The sequence below is a fragment of the Zonotrichia albicollis genome, chromosome 26 (genome assembly GCF_047830755.1).
Source record: "Zonotrichia albicollis isolate bZonAlb1 chromosome 26, bZonAlb1.hap1, whole genome shotgun sequence".
NCBI lineage: Eukaryota > Metazoa > Chordata > Aves > Passeriformes > Passerellidae > Zonotrichia > Zonotrichia albicollis.
This window is the reverse complement of record NC_133844.1, coordinates 6,820,271-6,841,255: the sequence shown is the minus strand read 5'-3', so window position 1 is coordinate 6,841,255 and position 20,985 is coordinate 6,820,271. Positions and strand designations below refer to the sequence as shown.

The 20,985-nt window shown below is 54.1% G+C and overlaps 2 protein-coding genes across 2 annotated transcripts; one reads left to right on the top strand and one right to left on the bottom strand.

The window, feature by feature from the left end:
- Positions 1-816: 816 nt before the first annotated feature.
- On the top strand, positions 817-8,049 carry PLPP5 (phospholipid phosphatase 5). The gene is made up of 7 exons (XM_074559200.1): positions 817-972; positions 1,052-1,160; positions 2,648-2,738; positions 2,848-2,911; positions 4,204-4,328; positions 6,162-6,332; positions 6,634-8,049. Exons 1-7 carry the CDS (start codon positions 911-913, stop codon positions 6,801-6,803), a joined length of 792 nt encoding a protein of 263 aa, XP_074415301.1. The 5' UTR covers positions 817-910; the 3' UTR covers positions 6,804-8,049.
- DDHD2 (DDHD domain containing 2) lies at positions 7,735-20,032 on the bottom strand. The gene is made up of 17 exons (XM_074559199.1): positions 19,535-20,032; positions 18,177-18,367; positions 17,322-17,411; positions 16,968-17,088; positions 15,201-15,290; positions 13,904-14,039; positions 12,903-13,111; positions 12,240-12,310; positions 12,021-12,140; positions 11,351-11,446; positions 11,140-11,262; positions 10,898-11,053; positions 10,706-10,808; positions 10,456-10,620; positions 9,972-10,134; positions 9,616-9,727; positions 7,735-9,369 (listed from the first exon to the last, which is right to left on the bottom strand). Exons 1-16 carry the CDS (start codon positions 19,716-19,718, stop codon positions 9,637-9,639), a joined length of 2,109 nt encoding a protein of 702 aa, XP_074415300.1. The 5' UTR covers positions 19,719-20,032; the 3' UTR covers positions 7,735-9,369; positions 9,616-9,636.
- Positions 20,033-20,985: the final 953 nt, after the last annotated feature.

The window sequence follows — 20,985 nt, the reverse complement described above, 5'->3', positions numbered from 1 at the left end:
TGATCCTGTCCCATCTGAGCCAGGGGTTGGGGGTTGCATTTGGGGTGCTCTGAGGACCCCAGCCCGTCTGTTTCCTCACCAGTGATGTTGCACAACGCAGATCCCCGCGGATCCGTCTCCATCCCCACGTGCTCTGTAAGATGGACCTTTGTAGAGTCGTTCTTTCTGTAGACTTTGTTTATCTGTAACAAACTTTGTAGATTCTGTGAAATGTTATTTTAAGGAAATCACTCGAGTCTTTAATAGCGAAGCGTCGATATTCACCGGAGTTGGTTTGGAAGAGTTTTTGGACGCAGATTCAGCCCTGGCACTACGAGGAGTGTCTGATTCCACGGGGCATTACTGTATCATGACTTGATGTTGCCGCATAGACTTTGAGATATCCAATATTTTGGGGGGTTTGTGTTGGCCTCTGTCCTCTTGCATAGTGTGAAGCCTGTAAAGCTGGTTCCCTGTACATAGATAGCTCCTGTCCTCTTAGGTAGAGCGTATCGAGACTTGCCTGTAATATTTTAGCTTCTTACTGACTGTGTGTGATGGTAGAACATATAATTTTTGTACATTCTATTTACTGAGATGTTGCCTTTTTTTTTTTTTTTTTTTATTTTACAAATACTCTGGAATTCAGATGTGAGTTTTGGTTTGTTTTTTTGGTTTATTTTCTTTTTTTTTTTCTTTTACTTTTCCGTAAGGAAAAATTTTTAATGACATTCCACTGATCTGAAAACTATTTTTTCTCTTTTTTTTCTCTTTTTTTTTTCTTTTTTTTTTTTTTTGCTTGAGGTTGACTTCAATAAATCGTTCTGAATGTTCCAATGATGAGATGACTCAGTTCCGTCTACGGGGCGGGGCGGGACGCGGGGAGGGATAACGGGACTCGCTGCGCTCCGCTCCGAGCCGGGCCGTGGCCATGCGGAGATCGGAGCTGGCTCTCGATGCCGGCCTGCGGGTGCTGCTCCTCGCCACCTTCGGGTGGGTGCGGGACCCCCGGCCGGCCCTGCCCAGCCCTTCCCAGCCCTTCCCCGCCGCTCATTCTCCCGTCTCCTTGCAGGATCATGGAGTTCCTGCCGCCCTTCCAGCGCGTGCTGCAGCCCGAGGAGATGTGGCTCTACAAACATCCCTACGTGGAAGCGGATCACGTCCCCACGGTCTTCATGTTTGTGAGTTTAGCGGGTTCTTAACGTGGTTTGAGTCGGAAGGGAGCATAAAGGATCGTGTTGTCCCTCCCTCCCCCTCCCAGCAGACCGAGCCCACATAATCTGTGAATAGTTCCGGGGATGGGGCATCCACAGCTTCTCCGGGCAGCCTGTGCCGGTGTTTCCTGCATTTACTTGGATTTATTCTCGAATTGCCAGCTCTCCTTTTAAAACAAAGCTGCTGGCTAAAAGCTTGTACTGCAATACAAGCTTGTACCTGCAGCTCCTAGTGCACGTTGCAGAAAGTGCAGGATATCGCATCCATGTGGATAAATGGCTGCGGGGAGGGGCTGTGAGGATGGATGGAGCCGAGCTCTGCTCAGTGGGGCGGGAGGCTCAAGCTGGAGCATTTCCACCTGAACAGGAGGAGGAACTTTGCTGTGTGGGTGACTGAGCAGTGACACAGGCTGTCCAGACAGTGGGAGTCTCCTTAGCTGGAGATACTCCTAATCCACCTGGACACAGTCCTGGGTGATGTGCTCTGAGGACCCTGAGCAGGATGGTCCCCAGTGATCCCTTTCTACCCATTCTGTGAGATTAACACCAACCAGGCCGAACACACAGTGATTTTTGTCATATTTTGAGGCTTTACCATCCGTTGCTGTTGGGATTTGAAGTTCATAAACTGATCAGGACTTTGCACTGCTGTCCATAATCCACTCCACGTCTCACTTAGCGGGTGTGTGGAAGATAGCACAGCTCTTGCTATCAGGGCATGTTTTCCTTGCAAGCAGCTATTTATAGCAGGGATTTATCATCATTTTATTGTCAAATGTTTTCCCAATGGCTCTAGGCTTGTTTAGAAGAGTTTGACTAAGTCTGTGTTGGAGTTCTAGGAGAGAGCAGTGTGTCAGAGGGATTGATTTGTCACTGGTGTGAGGTGAAGGGCTTTTGGTAAATCCAGGTGGGGTTTCCTGCAAGAGGGGGTCACTAAACATAAGGACAAAACCTTGGGGTAGCATTTGGAACAGGCAGTGTAAACGTGTAAAGCAGGACATGTGCCAGGTGGGAACAGACTCCATGGGAGCCTGGCAGTGCTGAGGATGTCCCGGGGTGCAGTCCCCCAGGGCAGAGACGGGGATGATGAGAACTGCCTGCTCTGAATCAGCAGCTGCCGAGGTTTTGCTGACAGAGCGAGGGTGCTGCTGACTGAGCGCTAATGCTGGGGCTTGCAGGGAGGGCAGAGCTGAGGTGCTGTGCCTGGGGACACCCCCAGCAAGCAGCCAGAGCAGCACTCTGCCAGAAGAGCTGTCTGAGAACCAAAGGACACGCTGGGTTCATCAGGGCCTGCTGCAAATCCAGCTGGAGGGGTTGTGTTCTGATTGCTGAGGACAGATTGCTGCTGGGCTTTGGGGAAGGGAGTGCACTCAGTGTCTTGAGTAAGTGCTCTTGTGCTCTAGTGAGAACTTAAACCTGCTTTACTGACCTAAAATTCTCCCTGTGTCGTGCAGTTCATCGCATTTCTGTCTCCCTTGTTGCTCATCCTCCTGGCAAGGCTGTGCATGGGCGCTGACCACGAGGACACGAGGGAAGCCTGCCTTGGTGAGCTCCTCCTTGTTCAGGGAAAGGCAGCCTGAGCCCTGCCCGTGCGTGAACAGGCTGCACTCCCAGGTGGGGACAACGCTGATGTGACCCTTCTGCTCTCTCCCAGCCGCCAGCCTTGCTCTTGCCCTGAACGGGGTTTTCACAAACGCCCTGAAGCTCGTGGTGGGGAGGTGAGGACTGGCTGCTTCCCAGCGCTGTGGGGGAGGCAGCTCTGCTGTGGGAACCTTGGAAGGAGCTGGGGTTGTTTATCCTGGAGAGGAGGAAGCTCAGAGGTGCCCTTATTGCTCTCTGCAACTTCCTGAAGGGAGCTTGGAGACAGATGGGGTCGGTCTCTGACACAACCAGAGGATGCAGCCTCAAGCTACAGCAGGGAAGGAATCACAGAATCACAGAATGATGAGGTTGGAAGAGGCCTCTAAGATCATTGAGTCCAGCCTGTGCCCTGTCACCTCACCCAGACCATAGCACCCAGTGCCATGTCCAGGCTTTTTTTAAACACATCCAGAGGTGGTGATTGTACCACCTTATCTGGGAAGAGCATTGCAGTGCTTTATTATTCTTTTGGTGAAAAATTTCTTCCTAATATCCAACCTATGGGTCTCTTCCACCGGGCAGCGCTGACAGAACCAGAGGTCACAGTCTCCAGCTACATCAGGGAAGGTATAGGTTGGATATTAGGAAGAAATTTTTCACCAAAAGAATAATAAAGCACTGGAATGCTCTTCCCAGGGAGGTGGTGGAATCACCATCTCTGGATGTGTTTATAAAAAGCCTGGACATGGCACTGGGTGCTATGGTCTGGGTGAGGTGTCAGGGCACAGGTTGGACTGGATGATCTCAGAGGTCTCTTCCAACCTCATCATTCTGAGATTCTGTGATAGCCACATCAGGGCCAGGAGCTGAACTTGGACATGCTCAGCCTGGAAAGAATGTGGGTTTTTTCTAGCTGCAAAGACAATTTAGAAATAGAAAAAAACACTGTGTGGGGACTCTGAGGTGGGGGGCATTCCTTGGTCTAGGGAGACACAAGAAGCTTCCCTCAAAAAGCTCTTAGACCCCATTGGCTCCTTCCCCTGTTCCTATGTCTGTTCCTGTGTCCCCTATTCCCTGATCAGCCCTCACCTTTGTGAGAGCAGGGACAGCCCCAGGCCCCTGTAGGGAGAAAGCTGCAGGGTGCTTTGTGTGTGTGTGGGTGCTGGGACCTGAACATCTCACTGTGGGTATTATTTGCATAATATCCACACATAAAACATCTGTGGATCTTATGCAAAAATCCTTTTTGCTTCCTTACCCTGGACTATGCCAGCAGGAACTCACACTGCTCCAACACTGAGGAGCTGAGCCGTCACTCAGATGGGCTCACTTGGGCACAGGCTGGGGAGGATGGCATTGGCACAGGCTGCTCCCTGGGTGCAGGGAGTGCCCACACAGGAGGGCCCTGAGCTGCATTTCCCTGTCCCAGGCCACGACCTGACTTCTTCCACCGCTGCTTCCCCGACGGCCGCGCCAACGCGGAGCTGCTGTGCACGGGGGACGCCCGCAGGGTGAGCGAGGGCAGGAAGAGCTTCCCCAGCGGCCACGCGTCCTGTGAGTGCCACCCAGGGTCTGTCCCCTTCCTGTGAGTGCCACCCAGGGTCTGTCCCATCCTGTGAGTGCCACCCAGGGTCTGTCCCCTTCCTGTGAGTGCCACCCAGGGTCTGTCCCGTCCTGTGAGTGCCACCCAGGGTCTGTCCCCTTCCTGTGAGTGCCACCCAGGGTCTGTCCCTTTCCTGTGAGTGCCACCCAGGGTCTGTCCCATCCTGTGAGTGCCACCCAGGGTCTGTTCCGTCCTGTGAGTGCCACCCAGGGTCTGTCCCATTCCTGTGAGTGCCACCCAGGGTCTGTTCCGTCCTGTGAGTGCCACCCAGGGTCTGTCCCCTTCCTGTGAGTGCCACCCAGGGTCTGTCCCGTCCTGTGAGTGCCACCCAGGGTCTGTCCCCTTCCTGTGAGTGCCACCCAGGGTCTGTCCCGTCCTGTGAGTGCCACCCAGGGTCTGTCCCCTTCCTGTGAGTGCCACCCAGGGTCTGTCCCGTCCTGTTAGTGCCACCCAGGGTCTGTCCCCTTCCTGCTCAGCTCTGGGCAGCTTGGGTTTGTTGTCCTGCACCCCACAGCTTTGGCTTGTAGTTATGATATTCTCCGAAAAATCCTTTCCTTAGGGTTTTTCCTCCTGAGAAGCCTCAGGAACAAAATGTAAACAATGTTAGCTGCTGCTGTGGAATGCAACAGGTGCATCTGGGATTGGTCTCATGTGGTTGTTTATAATTAATGGCCAATCACAGTCCACCTAGCTCAGACTTTCTGTCCGAGCCACAAGCCTTTGTTATCATTCCTTCTTATTCTATTCTTAGCTAGCCTTCTGATTAAATCCTTTCTTCTATTCTTTTGATATAGTTTTAATATAATATATATAATAAAATAATAAACCAAGTCTTCTGAAGCATGGAGTCAGATCCTCATCTCTTCCCTCATCCTAAGACTCCTGCGAACACGGTCACATTGGCTGAGCTCTGAGAGGGATTCAGGTTTCCCTCTGCAAAGCACTGGGGTGAGAAATGCAGTCCAAAGCTGTCTGCAACCCAGGAGGAGGGATGTGTGCCAGGGAGCAGCTTCTTGGATCCATCACTGCTGCAGGATTGATGGGGGTAGGAGGGTGGGGATGGATGGAGATGAGAGATCTCTGAAGCCAGGTCGTGGAATTTGGGGTTTATTGCAAAGGGCCCTGCTGGGAGCTGCCAGGCACAGCTGGAGCAGGCCTGAGAGAAGAGAGGGGGAGAGAGGGTGAGAAAGAGAGAGAGGATGAGAGAGTAAAAGGGGTAAGAGGGTGAAGTTCCCGTTCCAATACAATAAATCTTCTGTGTTGAATATTCTGATTCTCACTAACCAATCTAGTACAAGATACAAATCCTACAGCATTTACATGCAGCCCATAAGAATCATTACATTGCCATACTCTGTTACATTTTAAACCCTAAAAACTCCTCTTTGGGCCCCTTCTGCCAAGCTGTAGGGTCTGCTCTGACCCTTGGAGCTGTCTGCAAGCAGAGGGTGTTGTTCCATCAAAAGGGGATCACCTTCAGCCAGGCCCACCATTGTTTTCCAGTTGTTCAGTAACTGAGGGATCTCAAAGCTTGCTTTCATTTCAATCTCACTTGTAGCTTCTATATTCTCAAAATATTTTGCCAGGCAATCATATTGATAAGGCTTTCCTGTTCCATCTTCCCCAGCACACTCCCAGCTGGTTTTCCCTTGGCTCACAGGACAGACAGACACCACTCACAGGGACAGACAGACACCACTCACAGCCCTTCCACTGCAGTGGGTCAGGGTCTGACAGCAAAACTTGGAGCTATTCTGACCCAACATTGTTCTGTTCTCTTCCAGTTGCCTTTGCTGGCCTTGCCTTCTCTGCCTTCTACCTGGCAGGGAAGCTGCACAGCTTCGTACCAGGCCGGGGGGGCCGGGCCCTGCGCTTCTGTGCCTTCCTCCTGCCCCTCTTCCTCGCCACCCTCATCGCCGTGTCCCGCACCTGCGACTACAAACACCACTGGGAAGGTGGGTGAGGGTTTCTGGATGGGCTCAGCAGGTGCCCTGAGCAGGCACAGGGGGTTTGGTGCCACAGAAATGTTCAGACCCCCCAGCAGCAACTTGGGGTTTGTTTTTTCACTCCTCCAGTGGCAATTTTGCTGCCACCTGCAGGGAAATGGTTTTGAAATCCACACCAAGCTTGAGTTTGCAGCTAAATCAGGTTGTGGATCTAGCAGAAATGCTGCTGCTGAGGAACTGATCATGAGGAATTGCTCACAAGGCTTGGGAGGGTGAAGGGCCGTTAACTTTGCTCTGGTCTCACCCACAGATGTGTTGGCTGGCTCAGTGATGGGTTTGCTGCTGGCATACCTGTGCTACAGGCAGTACTACCCTCCCCTGACAGACACCACGTGCCACAAACCATCTCTGGCCAAGCCCAAAGCGCTGCCAGGGCACGAGGAGAAGCCTCCATCTCCCAGCTTCCACATGAACATTTAGTGCCAGGCTCTGTCCTGCCTCTCCCTGGATGCCAGGGCAGGGTGAGGCTGGGGGGAGGCTGCTCAGGAGAAGTGAGGATGAAGCCCTGGGCAGGTGTTCCCTGCTGAGCTGGTGAGTTCCCTGCCCTGGCCCTTGTGTTGCTGCATTTCATTGGATTTTTAGGCCACCCCTTCTTCAGGCCCACTGTGAAATGAGGGGGGCACTCAAGGTGCCAACCTGCACAGAGACAGTTGGGTGTGAAGGTCCTGAACACAACTGGGAAAATGGCCCAGCCCAGTGTGCCCAGTCTGGTGGAAGTTCTTGTATCCAGCCCAGGAAGCACCATTGGCCACCTCTCTGCAGCCCAGCTGAGCTGTCCCAGCCCTTCTCCTGGGAAATGAAGTGCAGGACCTGCCAACTTTGAGTTTTTCTAATGTCCCAAATAAAGGAGTTTAATTTTTGTAATGACCCGTGGTACTAAAACTTTCATTTCAAGGTTTGGGTTGTTGCTTTATAAACCATTTCCTCTGGTGCTTGCAGGGGTTTCTGATGGGTGCTCTTTTCTTGAAGCTTTAGTAGTTTCAAGGAAATGACAGCAAAAAATGAAATAATGGTGTTTGGAAGCATCCCTCATTTCCCTGGTGTGTCTCACACAAGGAAGGGCTGAGTGCTGCTGAGATCCAGGGATCAAAGCTCCTCTGGGAGCAGCTGTTTGTCCCTGGTCCCTTCCAAGACAGATTTCAGGTGTGTGTTCATGCAAACAGCACAGGTGAGGCTGCAGCAGAGCAAGGCAGGTGAGTCAGCAATGAAACACCAACCCATCAGCTGCAGCTTGCACCCTCTGTAACTCTGCAGCTTCAGTAGAATCACAGAAATAGCTTCACTTTCCCCCAGAACTCCACATCTGACTTTTCCAGCCCTTCCCTCTCCCCCCAGACATGCACACACCACAGTCACCTACTTATTTATTTTGGCTTTTACTGGAAAAGACATTAAATAACATTTAAAATGTATTTAACTTCCTTTTTTTTTAACAAAGTGCATAACTTAAAAAGCTGATCATTAGTGTCCCATGTTAAGACTGTCCCTTTTCCTGCTCCCATGAGATTTCAGCCAGTCAGGTGCTGACCAAGCAGCCTGGCTGTTCCTGCAGTCAGGTACAGAACAGCTTCTGTTCCTTGGGAGGGGAGGAGGGATGGAGGCTGCAAACAAAACCCTTCCAATAGTGCAAATAACAGACAATGGAGGAAAAACAAACCAACAGGCTCTGTGGGGGGAAAAAAGGCTCCTTACCCCATGCAGGGCAAAAGTCAGCAGGAGGGAAAAGTGGTTTGGCGCTCCAAAGGCTGCACAGCAACACCTCACCCAGCACTGGAGCCCCAGGGAAGCATCACAGAGGTTCTCCAGCCCTGCCCCTCAAAAAAGAGCTTCAAGGCAGTGCACACTGAGCTGCCCACAGAGCTGGGGTCATTCCTGCAGTGCCCACACCCTGCTGCATCTGGGTTCCACCTTGCTGGCTGCATTTTGGACATTTAAAGCTAAACCAAGATGGGAGCGTGGAGAGGGCACAGATCTCCGTGCTCAGCTGCTGCTCACACTGCTCTGTGTCCCTGCAGGGCTCAGAGGGCTGGCACTGCCAGCTGGGGGGGAAGCTTTCCTTGGAGCAGGGACAGCAGGGCACTGGCTGGGTCAGGGCTGTGGGGAGGCTCTGGGTGTTCAGGATGGGTTGGGTTGGGGTGGGTTTTGGTGCTGAGCTGTCCCCAGCAGCACTGGGGAGGGTCTGGGTGTTCAGGATGGGCTGGGTTTGGGTGCTGAGCTGTCCCCAGCAGCACTGGGGAGGGTCTGGGTGGGTTGGGTTTGGGGTGCAGAGCTGTCCCCAGCAGCACTGGCTGGGCCAGGGCCATGGGGAGGGTCTGGGTGTTCAGAATGGGCTGGGTTGGGGTGGGTTTGGGGTGCAGAGCTGTCCCCAGCAGCACCCCACAGCAGGGAGGAGCACAAGCATGCCACTCTCACAGGGTGCTTTAGGGGCAGCCCTGCCTGGCTGCAGTGCAGGGGTGCCCAGAGATGCAGCAGGGGTGCCCAGGGATGCAGCAGCAGTGCAGGGATGATGCTGGCCAGCCCCCATGGCTCAGCAGCTCTCTGTGCCCTGGGTTTCACCTCCTGTGCCCTGCTAGGGGGGTTTTGTGTTTTTGTGTTAGCACTCAGCAATCTCCCTTGCTCCAAGGCTGCTGCAGCTCTTCCCACGCTGTGTTTAAGGCTTTTTCTCCTCAAGTCCCAGGCTGTGAGTGTCCTCACAGAGCCAGGTGTGGGCTCTGAGCCTGGACAGCTCGTCTGCTGGTGTGGGGGCTCACAGGGTGCAGGCTGAAAGCACACATTGCCACAGGGAGTCACTGTACAGGTGGTGTGTGTGTGTGTGTGTTGGAGCTGAAGTGGTTTTTCCTTGATGGTTTTTCCCCCTAGCCCTAGCCAAAATGGAGGAAAATCCATCCTGTCTCCAGGAAGCAGCATGCAGGACACGGCAGCAGAGGAGAGAGGAAGGCAGAGATGAGATCTGGACTTTCCTGGTGAGTGCTCTGTGGGATTGAACCTGAGAGAGCAAAAGGAGAACACAGCAATAGCTGCAGTCAGAATCCAGCCCCTGGAGCCTCCCTGCTCCTCTCCTCTTGTCTGATCATGGAGGGAAGAGGGAAGAAGCCAAAGGTGCTGACAGCAAAAGAAGAAAGCTGACACACGTTCCCTGCCTTAGATAATGGATAATTCTCCCCTAAACCAAGCAGATCTCCTCTGAGGTGTCCTGGGAAATCCAGAAGGGGTTTAGGCAGAGGTGACTTACAGCCAGAAGAGCACAGGTGGGTCACTGGCTCCCTGGTAAAGGCTGGTCCAGTGTGATGCCTTGTGTCTGGTAGATCTCCTTCAGAACCAGCAGCACGGTGTCCTCTGACTCCCTGCAGGGGAGGAAAGGGAATCAGGAGGGAATGGTTCCCTGCACTCTGTGATAGCTGGGGCAGCACCAGGAGAAGCACAAATCTCCTCCCTCTGTCCATGCCCACCCTCTGTGTGTCACAGACAGGACAAAATCTTGCTCCCTCAACCACCTGAGGCTTTTCTCACTACACTGCCTCTGAAACTGATGCCATTCTGCTTCACCACAGGTAAATCTCAAGTCCTGAGCATTGCACGGACACTCACCAGTAGCAGAGATGCCCCTGGAGTGCAAACAGATACTCGTTGAAGCTCTCTATGGGCTTCTCCTGCAGCACGTAGTCGATGCGGTTCCCCCCGTTGAGCCTCCCCACGTTGATGGGAGGGGTCTCCTCCTTCACTGCTGCTGGGGGCTCCTCTGCCCTTGTGTCTGCAGGGAGGAGGAGCAGCTGGCTCAGCCCCAGGCCACCAGCAGCCGTGGCAATACAACAGCAGGGCCGTGCCCTCCCTCACTCAGGGGAGAGGCAGCTGAAGTGCTGCCAGAGGAGGGGAGTGGGCTTAAAACGTGGTGTGGTGTGCTGAGACTCCCCCCAGAAAACCCCTTCATCAGGTGCTAAGAGGGGAAGGCCACAGCATTCAGGGAGATGCAGGTGCCTGGAGTGCCACAGCCACCCTGCCCATCACCTGTGCCCACCTTTGGGCACAGCTCCCACGGCTGCACCCCTGGCTCCCCCATGCCCCCAGCACCAACCTGGCTGCTTCTCAGTGCCAGCCTCTGCCTCTGCCTCAGCCTCAGCACTCCCAGCCTCCAGGGCAAGCACGGGGGAGCGGGTGAAGGACTGCCAGGCCACCCTCAGGGAGCCCAGCAGGTTGTTCTTCAGATCCACGCTCATGCGGGTCAGCCCTTCCTTCAGCTCTGCAAGGCAGGAGGGGGCTGGCTGTGGGGCTGGGGGCTGCAGCAGTGACCCCAGCCCGGGGGAAAGGGGCTGCCTGTGCCTTACCCAGGTGCATCCTCTTCCTGCCCTTGTGGTGGGGCAGCAGCATGGGCTCGAACTCCAGCTCCGGGACGATCATGGGCTCGATCCGATACGCCACGGGGTCAAACTGCACACGAGAGGGGGACAGTGACAGCGGCCAGGGCTCGTGCTCCACCTGTGTGTCACACAGGACACAGCTCTGGCTCTTATACCTACGGGGTGGAAGATGTTGAAGAAGCCCTTGCAGGTGGGCAGGCTGTAGTTGGGGTCGATGCGCTTCACTCCCCGCACCGTGAGGAACATCCCGATGGGAGAGCCAAAGGCAAAGAAGATGCTGGGCTTGTAGTTCAGCTGGGGGTAGTTTGCTGACACCTGGAATGGGGGATGTTCAGATTTGTTCATCAGACAATCCCTGTGCTGTGTCACAAGGGTTTGGGGTGCAGCCAGAGCTGTTGTACCTGTCCCAGGCCAACGTCCCGGTACTGGCAGCTCCTGCCATCCTCAGAGCTGTCCCCAAGCTGGGATGGGGACCCTGGCTCAGCCCCACCTTCACTGTGCCCAGGAGCTGCTGAGCTCCGACCCTGCAGCAGCACAAAAGGGTCCTGGTGTCAGAGGGGTGCAGCGGGGTGGGGTGGGACAGGATGAGCACAAACCATGTGGAGAACAAACCTTCATCCCTGTCTCAGAGCTGATGTAATGGAGTATTTTCATTCTGGGCCCTAAGGGAATTCCCATTTCTTTCAGGTTGTTCTCTGTGCACAAGAGCTGGAAAATAAGCAAGGCTGGTGTTAGTCCAGGAGCAGAGGGATGGTGAGGAGTCTGTTCTATGGGACTGTGTGAACCTCAGAGATGGTTTGTCACAGACATCTTTTATGGAAAATCCTTTCCTCAGGATTTTTCCTCTTGATAAGCTGAGAGGCCTCAGGAACAAAATGTAAACATTGGTTATCTGCTGCTGTGGAATGCAACAGGTGCATCTGGGATTGGTCTCATGTGGTTGTTTCTAATTAAAGGCCAATCAAAGTGAGCTGGCTCAGACAGAGTCCGAGCCACAAACCTTTGTTATCATCCCTTCCTATTCTATTCTTACCTAGCCTTTTGAAGAAATCCTTTCTTCTATTCCTTTAGAATAGTTTTAGTGTAATATATATATCATAAAATAATAAATCAGCCTTCTGAAATATGAAGTCAGATCCTCATCTCTTCCCTCAGCCTGAGACCCCTGTGAACACCATTACAATGGTTCATGTGTGACTCAGTACCAGGAGATGTGCACAGCTGGGATGATGATGAAGAAAAGCAGAGACACAAGAGCCACAAAAACAGATGAGCTTCTCACCAGTGCTTGCCTGTCCATTTTCTCCTTCTCAAAAACATCACAGTACTCAGACAGCTCCAGCTTCTTCAGGATTTCTTTTACCTCCTCAATACCCCCCGTGCTTGAGGTTGTCCTGGACCCCTATGAACAGATCCAGGAGGGATCACACTTTGTGCTCACCTCTTTGCTCCTGTGCCCCATCCCCATGCAGCTGCAGGAGGGGGCAGTGGCCTCCCCTACCTGCACACAGTGCTCCTTCTCCTCGGGATCAGCCTTCTGGTTCGTCAGGAGATCAAACAAAATGAGTGACCCTAGAAAGCAGGCAGGGGCAGAGCATCAGCACCGGCAGGGGAAGAGCCTGGGCCACCAGGGAAAGAGGGAAAATCCTCTTTTGGGATGGAAGAGCTGCACTCTGGGCCTTTTTACAGGCAGACAGTGACAGGAAAAGGGACAGAACAAGGGACAATGGCTTCAGAGTGGTAGAGGACAGGCTGGATTAAATGTCAGGAAGAAATTATTACTGAGTGAAGGAATTATTACTCGGTAAAGCACTGGCACAGGCTGCCCAGAGAAACTGTGGCTGCCACACCTCTAGAAGCTGAGATAGGGCTTGGAGCAGCCTGATTTCATGGCTGGTGTCCCTTCTAACAAAATGAGTGACTCTAGAAACCAGGCATGGGCAGAGATCAGCAACTGGAGGGGAAGAACCCGAGCCACCTCTTTTTGGAAATGGAAGAATTACTACTCAGTGGTGAAGCACCAGCACAGGCTGCCCAGAGAATCTGTGGCTGCCACACCTCTGGAAGCTGGGACAGGGCTTGGAACACCCTGGTTTCATGGCTGGTGTCCCTCCCAGCCCCTCCCAGCTCGGCCGTGCCCACCCTGCCCCAGCACGGCTCTCACCCAGGCTGTGCCCCGCGATGGACACGCCGCCCTTGAAGCGCGGGTTCCTCTGCAGGAAGAGCCGGTGCAGGCGGTTCATCTCCGAGGCCACCGTGTCCACGATGGTCTGGCAATAGGTGGAGCTGTTGTAGAAGAACACGTCCAGGATGGTGTCGTTGATGAAGTGACGCAGGCGGTTGATGCTGGGCAGCGTGATCCGCTCCAGGTCGCTGCGGGGAGAGGACAGAGGGGCTGCACGTGGGGAAACCACTGAGCCCCACCCTGCTTCTACAGCAAAATAGGAGTTCTGATGAGGATTGGCACAGTTTTCAGCGGGGTGTGTTGTAATCCAGACCCTCAGAAGGCAAAGCACAGCCTGTGCTATTACACTCCCAGAATAAAGAGCCTGCCCTGCTCTCTGCCCTTGCTGGGGCACTCAGCTCTCAGAGGCTTCAGCAATGTGCAGCACGATGGCAAGGTTCAAATTTTCAATTTGAGATCACTGTAAGCTTCATTTTTGTTTGATGTAAGTAGTCAAATGAAATAGGAAGGCTAAAAACAATCTCCAAGTACATGAAGAATTCTGTAGGTTACACAAATCTCATACTGAAGCCTACAAGAGAATTTTCTCATCTAACACCTTAATACTCAATATTGATTTAGTATGTGATAGCTCTGGAGATGAATAAAAGAAAAAAATATGCTTATTTCGAGGAAATAACACAAATAAACTATTTGCAATGATGAATGGAAACAAAACCAAAAATAAAACAACAAAAGAGAAAAAGAAAAAGTTGTTAGGGAACCAGAGAGTCTTGTTGGTTGCCATATTTGATTATATCTCCACTCCCTCCAGAGAGCAGCCAGGGAAGGCAAAAACTTCTGTTCTGAGGATGTGATGGGAGCTGCAGAATGGCAGTGGGGAGGGCTCTGGGGGTCCCTGCTCTCTCCTACCCTAAAATCTCCCAGCTTTTCCACCAGAAGAAGTGGATTTTCCAGGGCAGGGGCTGCAGGATACTCACACATCCACGCCAGTGGAGTGCAGGGAGCTGTGCCAGTTCACAGGCAGGAACTCCACCCTGCCCACCTGCTGCTGCTCCTGGGCCTTCCTGAAGTGGGACTGCAGCATGCTGAGGGACACGTTCCTGAAATCATTCACTGTGAAACACAACAGCTCTCAGCGAGATGCACCAGGCTCTGGGGCCAGCCCGTGCCACCAACCACGCTTAATACCATGAAAGATCATTAAGGGGAAATCCCAGTGGGGTCTTTAAGCTGCTGCTGCTCCCCTAAGTCCCTGAATCTTTAACTACAGATCAGGGGAGGCTCCGTGCCCTGCCACGTGTGCTTGCTGGATTTCGCTGCCCCATCTGCACCTCCTTCACAGGGGCAGGATAAGAAACTTATAGAAATTTATGAAAAATAAATCTGCTTCTGCTCTGAAGCAAAACCGAGGAGCAGCAGCTGCCTAAACCCTTTCAAGAGGTGGATTTGGTGGTCAGGGAGTGTTCTGCTCACACTGCCCACAGTCAGCCTGCCAGGGTCAGGGTGGTTTGAGGCAGCGTGGCAGCCCCAGGGTGAGGTTCCCCTTCCAGGTTCCTCTCCCAGGTTCCCCTGCCATGTTCTCCTATAGGTTCCCCTGCCAGGTTGCCCTCCCAGGTTGTCCACTCAGGTTCCCCTCCCAGATTTCTCTCCCACGTTTCTCCCCCAGGTTCCTCTTCCTCTCCCAGGTTTTCCCCCCAGGTTCCCCCCAAGATTCCCCGCCAGATTCCTCTCCCAGGTCCCTTTCCCAGGTTCCCCTCCCAAGTTTTCCTTCCAGATGCCCCTTCCAGTTTGCCCTCCCAGGCTGCTCTCCCAGGTTTCCCCCCCAGGTTCCCCCCTCAGGTTCTTCTCCCAGTTTTCCCTCCCAGTTTCCCATCCCAGGTTGCTATCCTAGGTTGCCCTCCCAGTTTCCCTTCCCAGGTTCCTCTCCCAGGTTCCCCCCCAGCTTCCCTGCCAGGTTGCCATCCCACGTTCCCCTGCCAGGTTCCTCTCCCAGGTTCTCCTCAAAGTTTTCCCCCCAGGTTCCCCTCTCAGGTTCCCCAGCGGGTTCCTCTCCCAGGTTCCCCTCCCAAGTTTCCCCCCAAGTTCTCCTTCCAGATTCCCCTTCCAGTTTGCCCTCCCAGGTTCCCTTTCCAGGTTGCCATCCCAGATTCCTCTCCCATGTTCCTCTCCCACGTTCCCTTGACAGATTCCCCTCCCAGGTTCCTCTCCCAGGTTCCTTCCCCCATGCTCCCCTCTCAAATTCCCCTCCCAGATTTCCCCCCATCTCAGCCCTACCGCACTGCACGATGCTGCGGAATCGGATGTCGCAGGCGGGGCCGATGCCGTGCACCACGAACACCAGGTGATCGATCTGCAGCGGCTCTCCTGGGGAGGGGAGGGCAGCTCAGGGCATGGCAGCTGAGCAGAACTGCTGGAGACAGCCCTGGGCAGGGCTGGGGCCTCCCACCCTCACCTGGGCCCATGAAAACCCTCCTCAGTGCCTGCATTTACACCTCAAGGCTGCTGGGGTTGCTCAGCTCTGCTGCCCTGGGATGGATCTGGACCAACAGGACAGCAGAGGAAGGGGTGGTGGCTCATCCCCAGTGCCCAGCACAGGGAACTGCAGCATCAGGAGGTGTCAGTGCTGAATTTCAGCATCAGGAGGCCTCAGTGCAGAATTGAGGATCTGGAGGCCTCAGTGCAGAATTGGAAGATCAGGAGGTCTCAGTGCTGAATTTCAGCATCAGGAGGTTTTCAGAATTGGAAGATCAGGAGGTCTCAGTGCTGAATTTCAGCATCAAGAGGTCTCAGTGCTGAATTGAGGACCAGGAGGTCTCAGTGCTGAATTTCAGCATCAGGAGGTCTCAGTGCAGAATTGCAGGACCAGGAGGGCTCAGTGCAGCTGCCCCATGCCCACCCCACTCTGAGGAGCCCCACGGGAGCTGCATCTCCCAGGTGGGGCCTGGGTGGAGTCAGGGCTTGTTCCCTGCTTCCCACACACCTTAGTTTGCATATGAGGGCAGGCACCCATGGAAAATGGAGCAACTGCCTGGTGTCCTCATGAGGACAAGGGCTGAGCACCACTGGCAGCTCAGGGCAGCTGGGAGGGGACAGAGCTGGGGACAGCACGTGCCCCAGAGAGTCACCAGCACGAAGGTGAGTGACAAAGCACTGTGTCCCTAGCAGGGAAAGGAACTCCCCTCCTGTACAAACTGAGACCTCAGGGGTCACCTCAGGCACTGCAGAGCTCCCAGCAGCTCTGGATCTGCAGCTCTGCAGGGGCTGGGGAGGTTTCTGAAACCATTTGGATCCTTTTGGCACAAAATGTTTTGACGTGCACTTGACTTAAAGGATCACGGGAGCTTCCTCCAGTCTTTGTGAGCAGGGTGGAAAACACCACTCGGGGTTGGCACAGACATCTTTTATGAAAAATCTTTTCTTTAAGATTTTTTCTTCTTGAGAAGCTGGGAGGCCTCAGGAACAAAATCAAACATTGATTATCTATTGTTGTGGAATGCAACAGGTAGATCTGTGATTGGTCTCATAGAGTTATTTCTAATTAATGGCAAATCACAGTCAGCTGGCTTGGACTCTCTGTCCGAGACAGAAGCTTTTGCTATCATTCATTCCTTTTCTATTCTTAGCCAGCCTTCTGATGAAATCCTTTCTTCTATTCTTTTAGTATCGTTTAAATATAATATATAATATATATAATATATAATATATAATATATAATATATAATATATAATATATAAATATTATATATTATGTATTATATATATAATATATATTAGAGATTAGATATTAGATATAAATATAATGTATAATATATAATGTGTAATATATAATATATTACATATTATATATTATATATTATGTATTATGTATTATATATTATATATTATTATAATTATATAATAATATAAATAAAATCTATAATATATATAATAAATTAATAAATCAAGCCTTCTGAATCATGGTGTCAGATCCTCTCTCCTCCCTCACTCTGAGACCCCTGTGGACACCCTCACCCAGGGTTTGGGATGGGAACAGGGGCTCACCATTGGGGATCTCCACAGCAATGTTCTCCACTCCTCTCTTCACAGTGCGGGGCCGGCCTTGCTCCGTGGGGGTGGAGACCCAGTCATCAGAGCTGGCCACGGGGTGGTAGTGAACCATCAGCTTGGGAACAAGAAGAGCCTGTCAGTGACCCAGAGCAGGGCAGCGGCAGCAGCTGTGGCTGACACGGGCTGGTACCAGAGCGTGCTCTGCCCACAGAGGTGTTGGAAAGGAATGTGGGGCTGGTGGCAGGCTCAGCTGTTGGCACAGGTGAGTGGAATGCCTTTGGGACAAGCTCATTTGAAGGGAGCAGCACCAAGAGGCCCAAGGGGATGTCCTCACCAGGCCCTGCTCACCTTTGGGTTGTGCAGGATGATGACTTCTCTGTTGGGGGACTCCAGCTTCTTCTTCCACTCCCCCAGGGTCACGGCAATCATGTAAGCTTCCTGCAGAAGGGAACACCCACTGTGAGTCAGCTGGAAGCTTGCCCATCAGTGTTCACCCTCCTGGGACACTCCCCACCCAATTTTCAGAACCTCTTATCAATACTCTGCAAAAGAAGCAGAGAAATCAGCTGGAGGAGCAGCAGGGTCATCCCAGGATCACATGCTGAGGATGTTTAAGAGCTCCTCACTTTGACAGCAGCAGCATCAGACCTCCCCCTCCCCTTAGAACTGGTTTTGGTACATCAGAATGGAGATTATTGCCAAGATGGGTATTTTTATACCTCTGCCTACATATTTCTGCATTTGCATCATGCCAAAGAAAGCCTGGCACTTTCAGGTGGAATTTGCATGATGCCAAAGGAGAGCATGGCACTTTCAGGTGAGGTGGAATTTGCACCATGCCAAAGGAAAGCCTGGTACTTTCAGGTGAGGCGGAATTTGCACCATCCCAAAGGACAGCCTGGCACTTTCAGGTGAGGCGGAATTTGCACCATCCCAAAGGACAGCCTGGCACTTTCAGGTGGAATTTGCACCATCTCGAAGGAAAGCCTGGCATTTCCAGGTGTGCTGGAAGGATGCACTGAGGGCAGGGGAAGGGGAGTTCACAGCAGAGCTCACAGTCACATCAATCTGCTGCAGGAATTCCTGCTAAAGCCTCTTTGGAGTTCATGTCCCCAGCGGCCTCATACGGGGTTTGGGACATCAGAGGCACTGTGTGCCCAGGAGAAACTGGGGTGGAAACCAGCAGAGGAAGGGTTTGCTTACCTCCAGCTCCTCACTGAAGGCCTCAGAGTAGGGAATGAATTTGTTGTCCTTGTCCCCCTTGTAGAACCAGGTGCAGCGCCGCACCTCGGCCGCCTCCTCCTCCCAGTACACGGCCACGCGCCGCCGCTCCCGCAGGTGCACGTCGTACCTGCCCCCCGAGGTGGGCACCACCACGCCAGCCTGCTCCTTCCCTGGGGAACAGAACCTGCAGTCAACCCTCACAGGCCTCAAATAGCAAGCTCACCCCCTTGGGCAGCTCAGAGCCACCACAGCACCACCACCAAACTCACTGTCGGGGTGAGATGCCCCAATTCAGATTTCCCCCAGAGGGAAATCTGGTGGGATTTTATGGAGAAGATGGTTTCTCCCCTCTTTTAATGAGGTTAAATATGGTTGGAAATACAAGCATGCCTTGGTGACACCAGGGGGATGATGGCACAGGGGGCACAGCACTCCAGGAGGGTTTTCCTGCTCCAAGGATGCCAAGCAGAGCCAATTCCCATCATTTCTGAGGCTGGATTAGCACTGGAATCCCAGGGAGCAGGCAGGGTTTTAGCAGCAACAGAGCAAACAACATCCAGGACAATGCTCCAGGAGGTAAGATGAAAACATTCCCCTGCCCTGTCCTTCTCTCCAGTTCGGGCACACGCTTACGTGGCCTCTCCCTGCCTGGCCTGGAGGGTAAAAGTGAAACTGGGAGGCCCTGGGAAGGGCATTGTGTAACAGTGGGGCTGCACCAGGGTCTCCTGTCTCTGTCCAAAACAGAGAACTCTCTACAGACCTCAAATTATGAATTTTGCTGCCTTTTGGGGCTGCCGGTGGACCCTGTGGCAGGCAGCAGCACTGGGGATGAGCAGCACAGCCTCTAATCCGAAACTTCCTGGGCGAGCCAATCCTTGGGCAATCGGAGCTGTGCCCGTGGCAGCAGCAGCAGGTGGCACAGATGGTGACATTTGGCACACAAGGACTTGGGGCTCACCTCCAATCCTCGCTGCCACAGCAGGCACAGAGGAATCCCCAGAGGAATTCCTGCCATCCTGGCAGCGTTCTCCCGGCCTCACCAGAGGATGCTCAGCAGTGTGATTATATATAATTCAGAGCAGCATCACTTGAATGGGGTCAGACCATTTTGATGCATACTCTCCGTTATTGGGGGCAGGCACATGGCCAAAAAAGCCAGAATTTAGAATTCCTCGAGGGAATTTAGCATCGCAGGTGGAAGCCACGGGAAGAATCGCAAACACAAGCTCAGCAGGCCCATTCTTTAGGGTGCTCCAAGAGGGGGATGGCGAACCGGAGGGCGGTGGGAGCCGTGCCCGGGGGCAACCCGAGACCCCCGCCCGCCGCCCCGGCCGTACCTGCGCCGTGCGCCGCCTCCAGGCGCTCCGAGTCCTGCGCGCTGAACGGCACCCAGCGCTCCCGCGTGTCCGTGACCTTGCAGTAGAACCAGTGCGGTACCACGGCCTCGTAGCGCCCGCCGGGCTCCGGCTCCAGCGGCTCGGCGCTGCCCGGGGGCGGCCGCGGCGGCTCCTGCGCCGCCATGGGGCTGCTGCGGCCGAGCCGGGAGCGCCGCCCGCTCCCGCCGCCACCACCGGGGGCTCCGCGGGAACCGGCCCCGAACGGCCCCGAGCGGCCCCGGTGCCCCCGCGGCTGCTGCGGCCCCAGCGGCCCGGCCCGGCCCGGGCGGCAGCGCAGGCTCCGCTCCGGCCGCGGTGCCCGCCCAGCCCGAGGCGGCGCTGCCCGCGGCCCGCCCTCGCCGTCACGGCCGGGGCGGAGCGGGGATTGCCCGCAATCTGTGCCCGCAGTGCCTGCCCGCAGTGCCCGCTGGGGCTGCTGCCTGAGTCCCGGCTCCGATCCCCGCCCGCAGCCCCGCGATCCCTGCCCGCGACCTTTGCCTGTTATCCCTGCCTGTGACCACTGCCCCTGCTCCCTACCCTTGGTCTCTGTCCCTGTTCCCTGCCCCTGGTCCCTCCCTGTGTTCCCTTCCCCTGCTCCCTGCCCCTGCTCTCTGCCCGTGGTCCCTCCCTGTGACCCCTACCCGTGTTCCCTTCCCTCGGTCCCTGCCCCTGGTCCCTCCCTGTTACCCCTGCCTGTATTCCTTATCCCTCTTCCCTGTCCCTTGGTCCCTGTCCCTGGTCCCTCCCTGTGAACCGTGCCCATGTTCCGTTCCTTTGGTCCCTGTCCCCTCCCTGTGACCCCTGTCCCTCATCCCTTCCTGTGACCCCTTCCCGTGTCCCTGCCCGTGTTCCTTCCCTTGGTCCTTGTTCCCTGTCCCTGTTCCCGTTCCCTTCCCTTGCTCCCGGTCCCATTTCCCTGCCCCTGGTCCCTCCCTGTGCCCCCTGCCCACATTGGGGTGATGGTGGCCCCAGCTGGATGAGGGGCGCCGAGGAGCAGGGAAATACCAGCCCTGTGCCAGCTGCAGCACGAACAAACACTCCAGCATGGGCTGATTGCAGCACAAACCACACGGCGCTGATTTCATGTTTGTTTTTCAGTCCCTCTGCGACACTTCAGCCTCCGTGGTGATTGAGAAACTCCAGCAGTGCTGGAGAAGCAAGGGGCAACCCCAGAGTAAGAGTTTGGTTTCTGTAGAGATGAGGCCAGCGATAAACACAGACAGACTTTCTAATTTGGGGCTTGTGGTGTGGGTGGATGCTGCAAGATGAACCAGCTGCCAGGAACTGCTATCCCAGTGGCACAGCAGGGACTGGTGAAGAATTATTGATCTCCCAGCACAGCCAGCAGCCCCCAGGAGGCACTTGCCAGGCTGGAAGCACGGAACAGCTCAGAACTGCTCCCTGCCTGACAT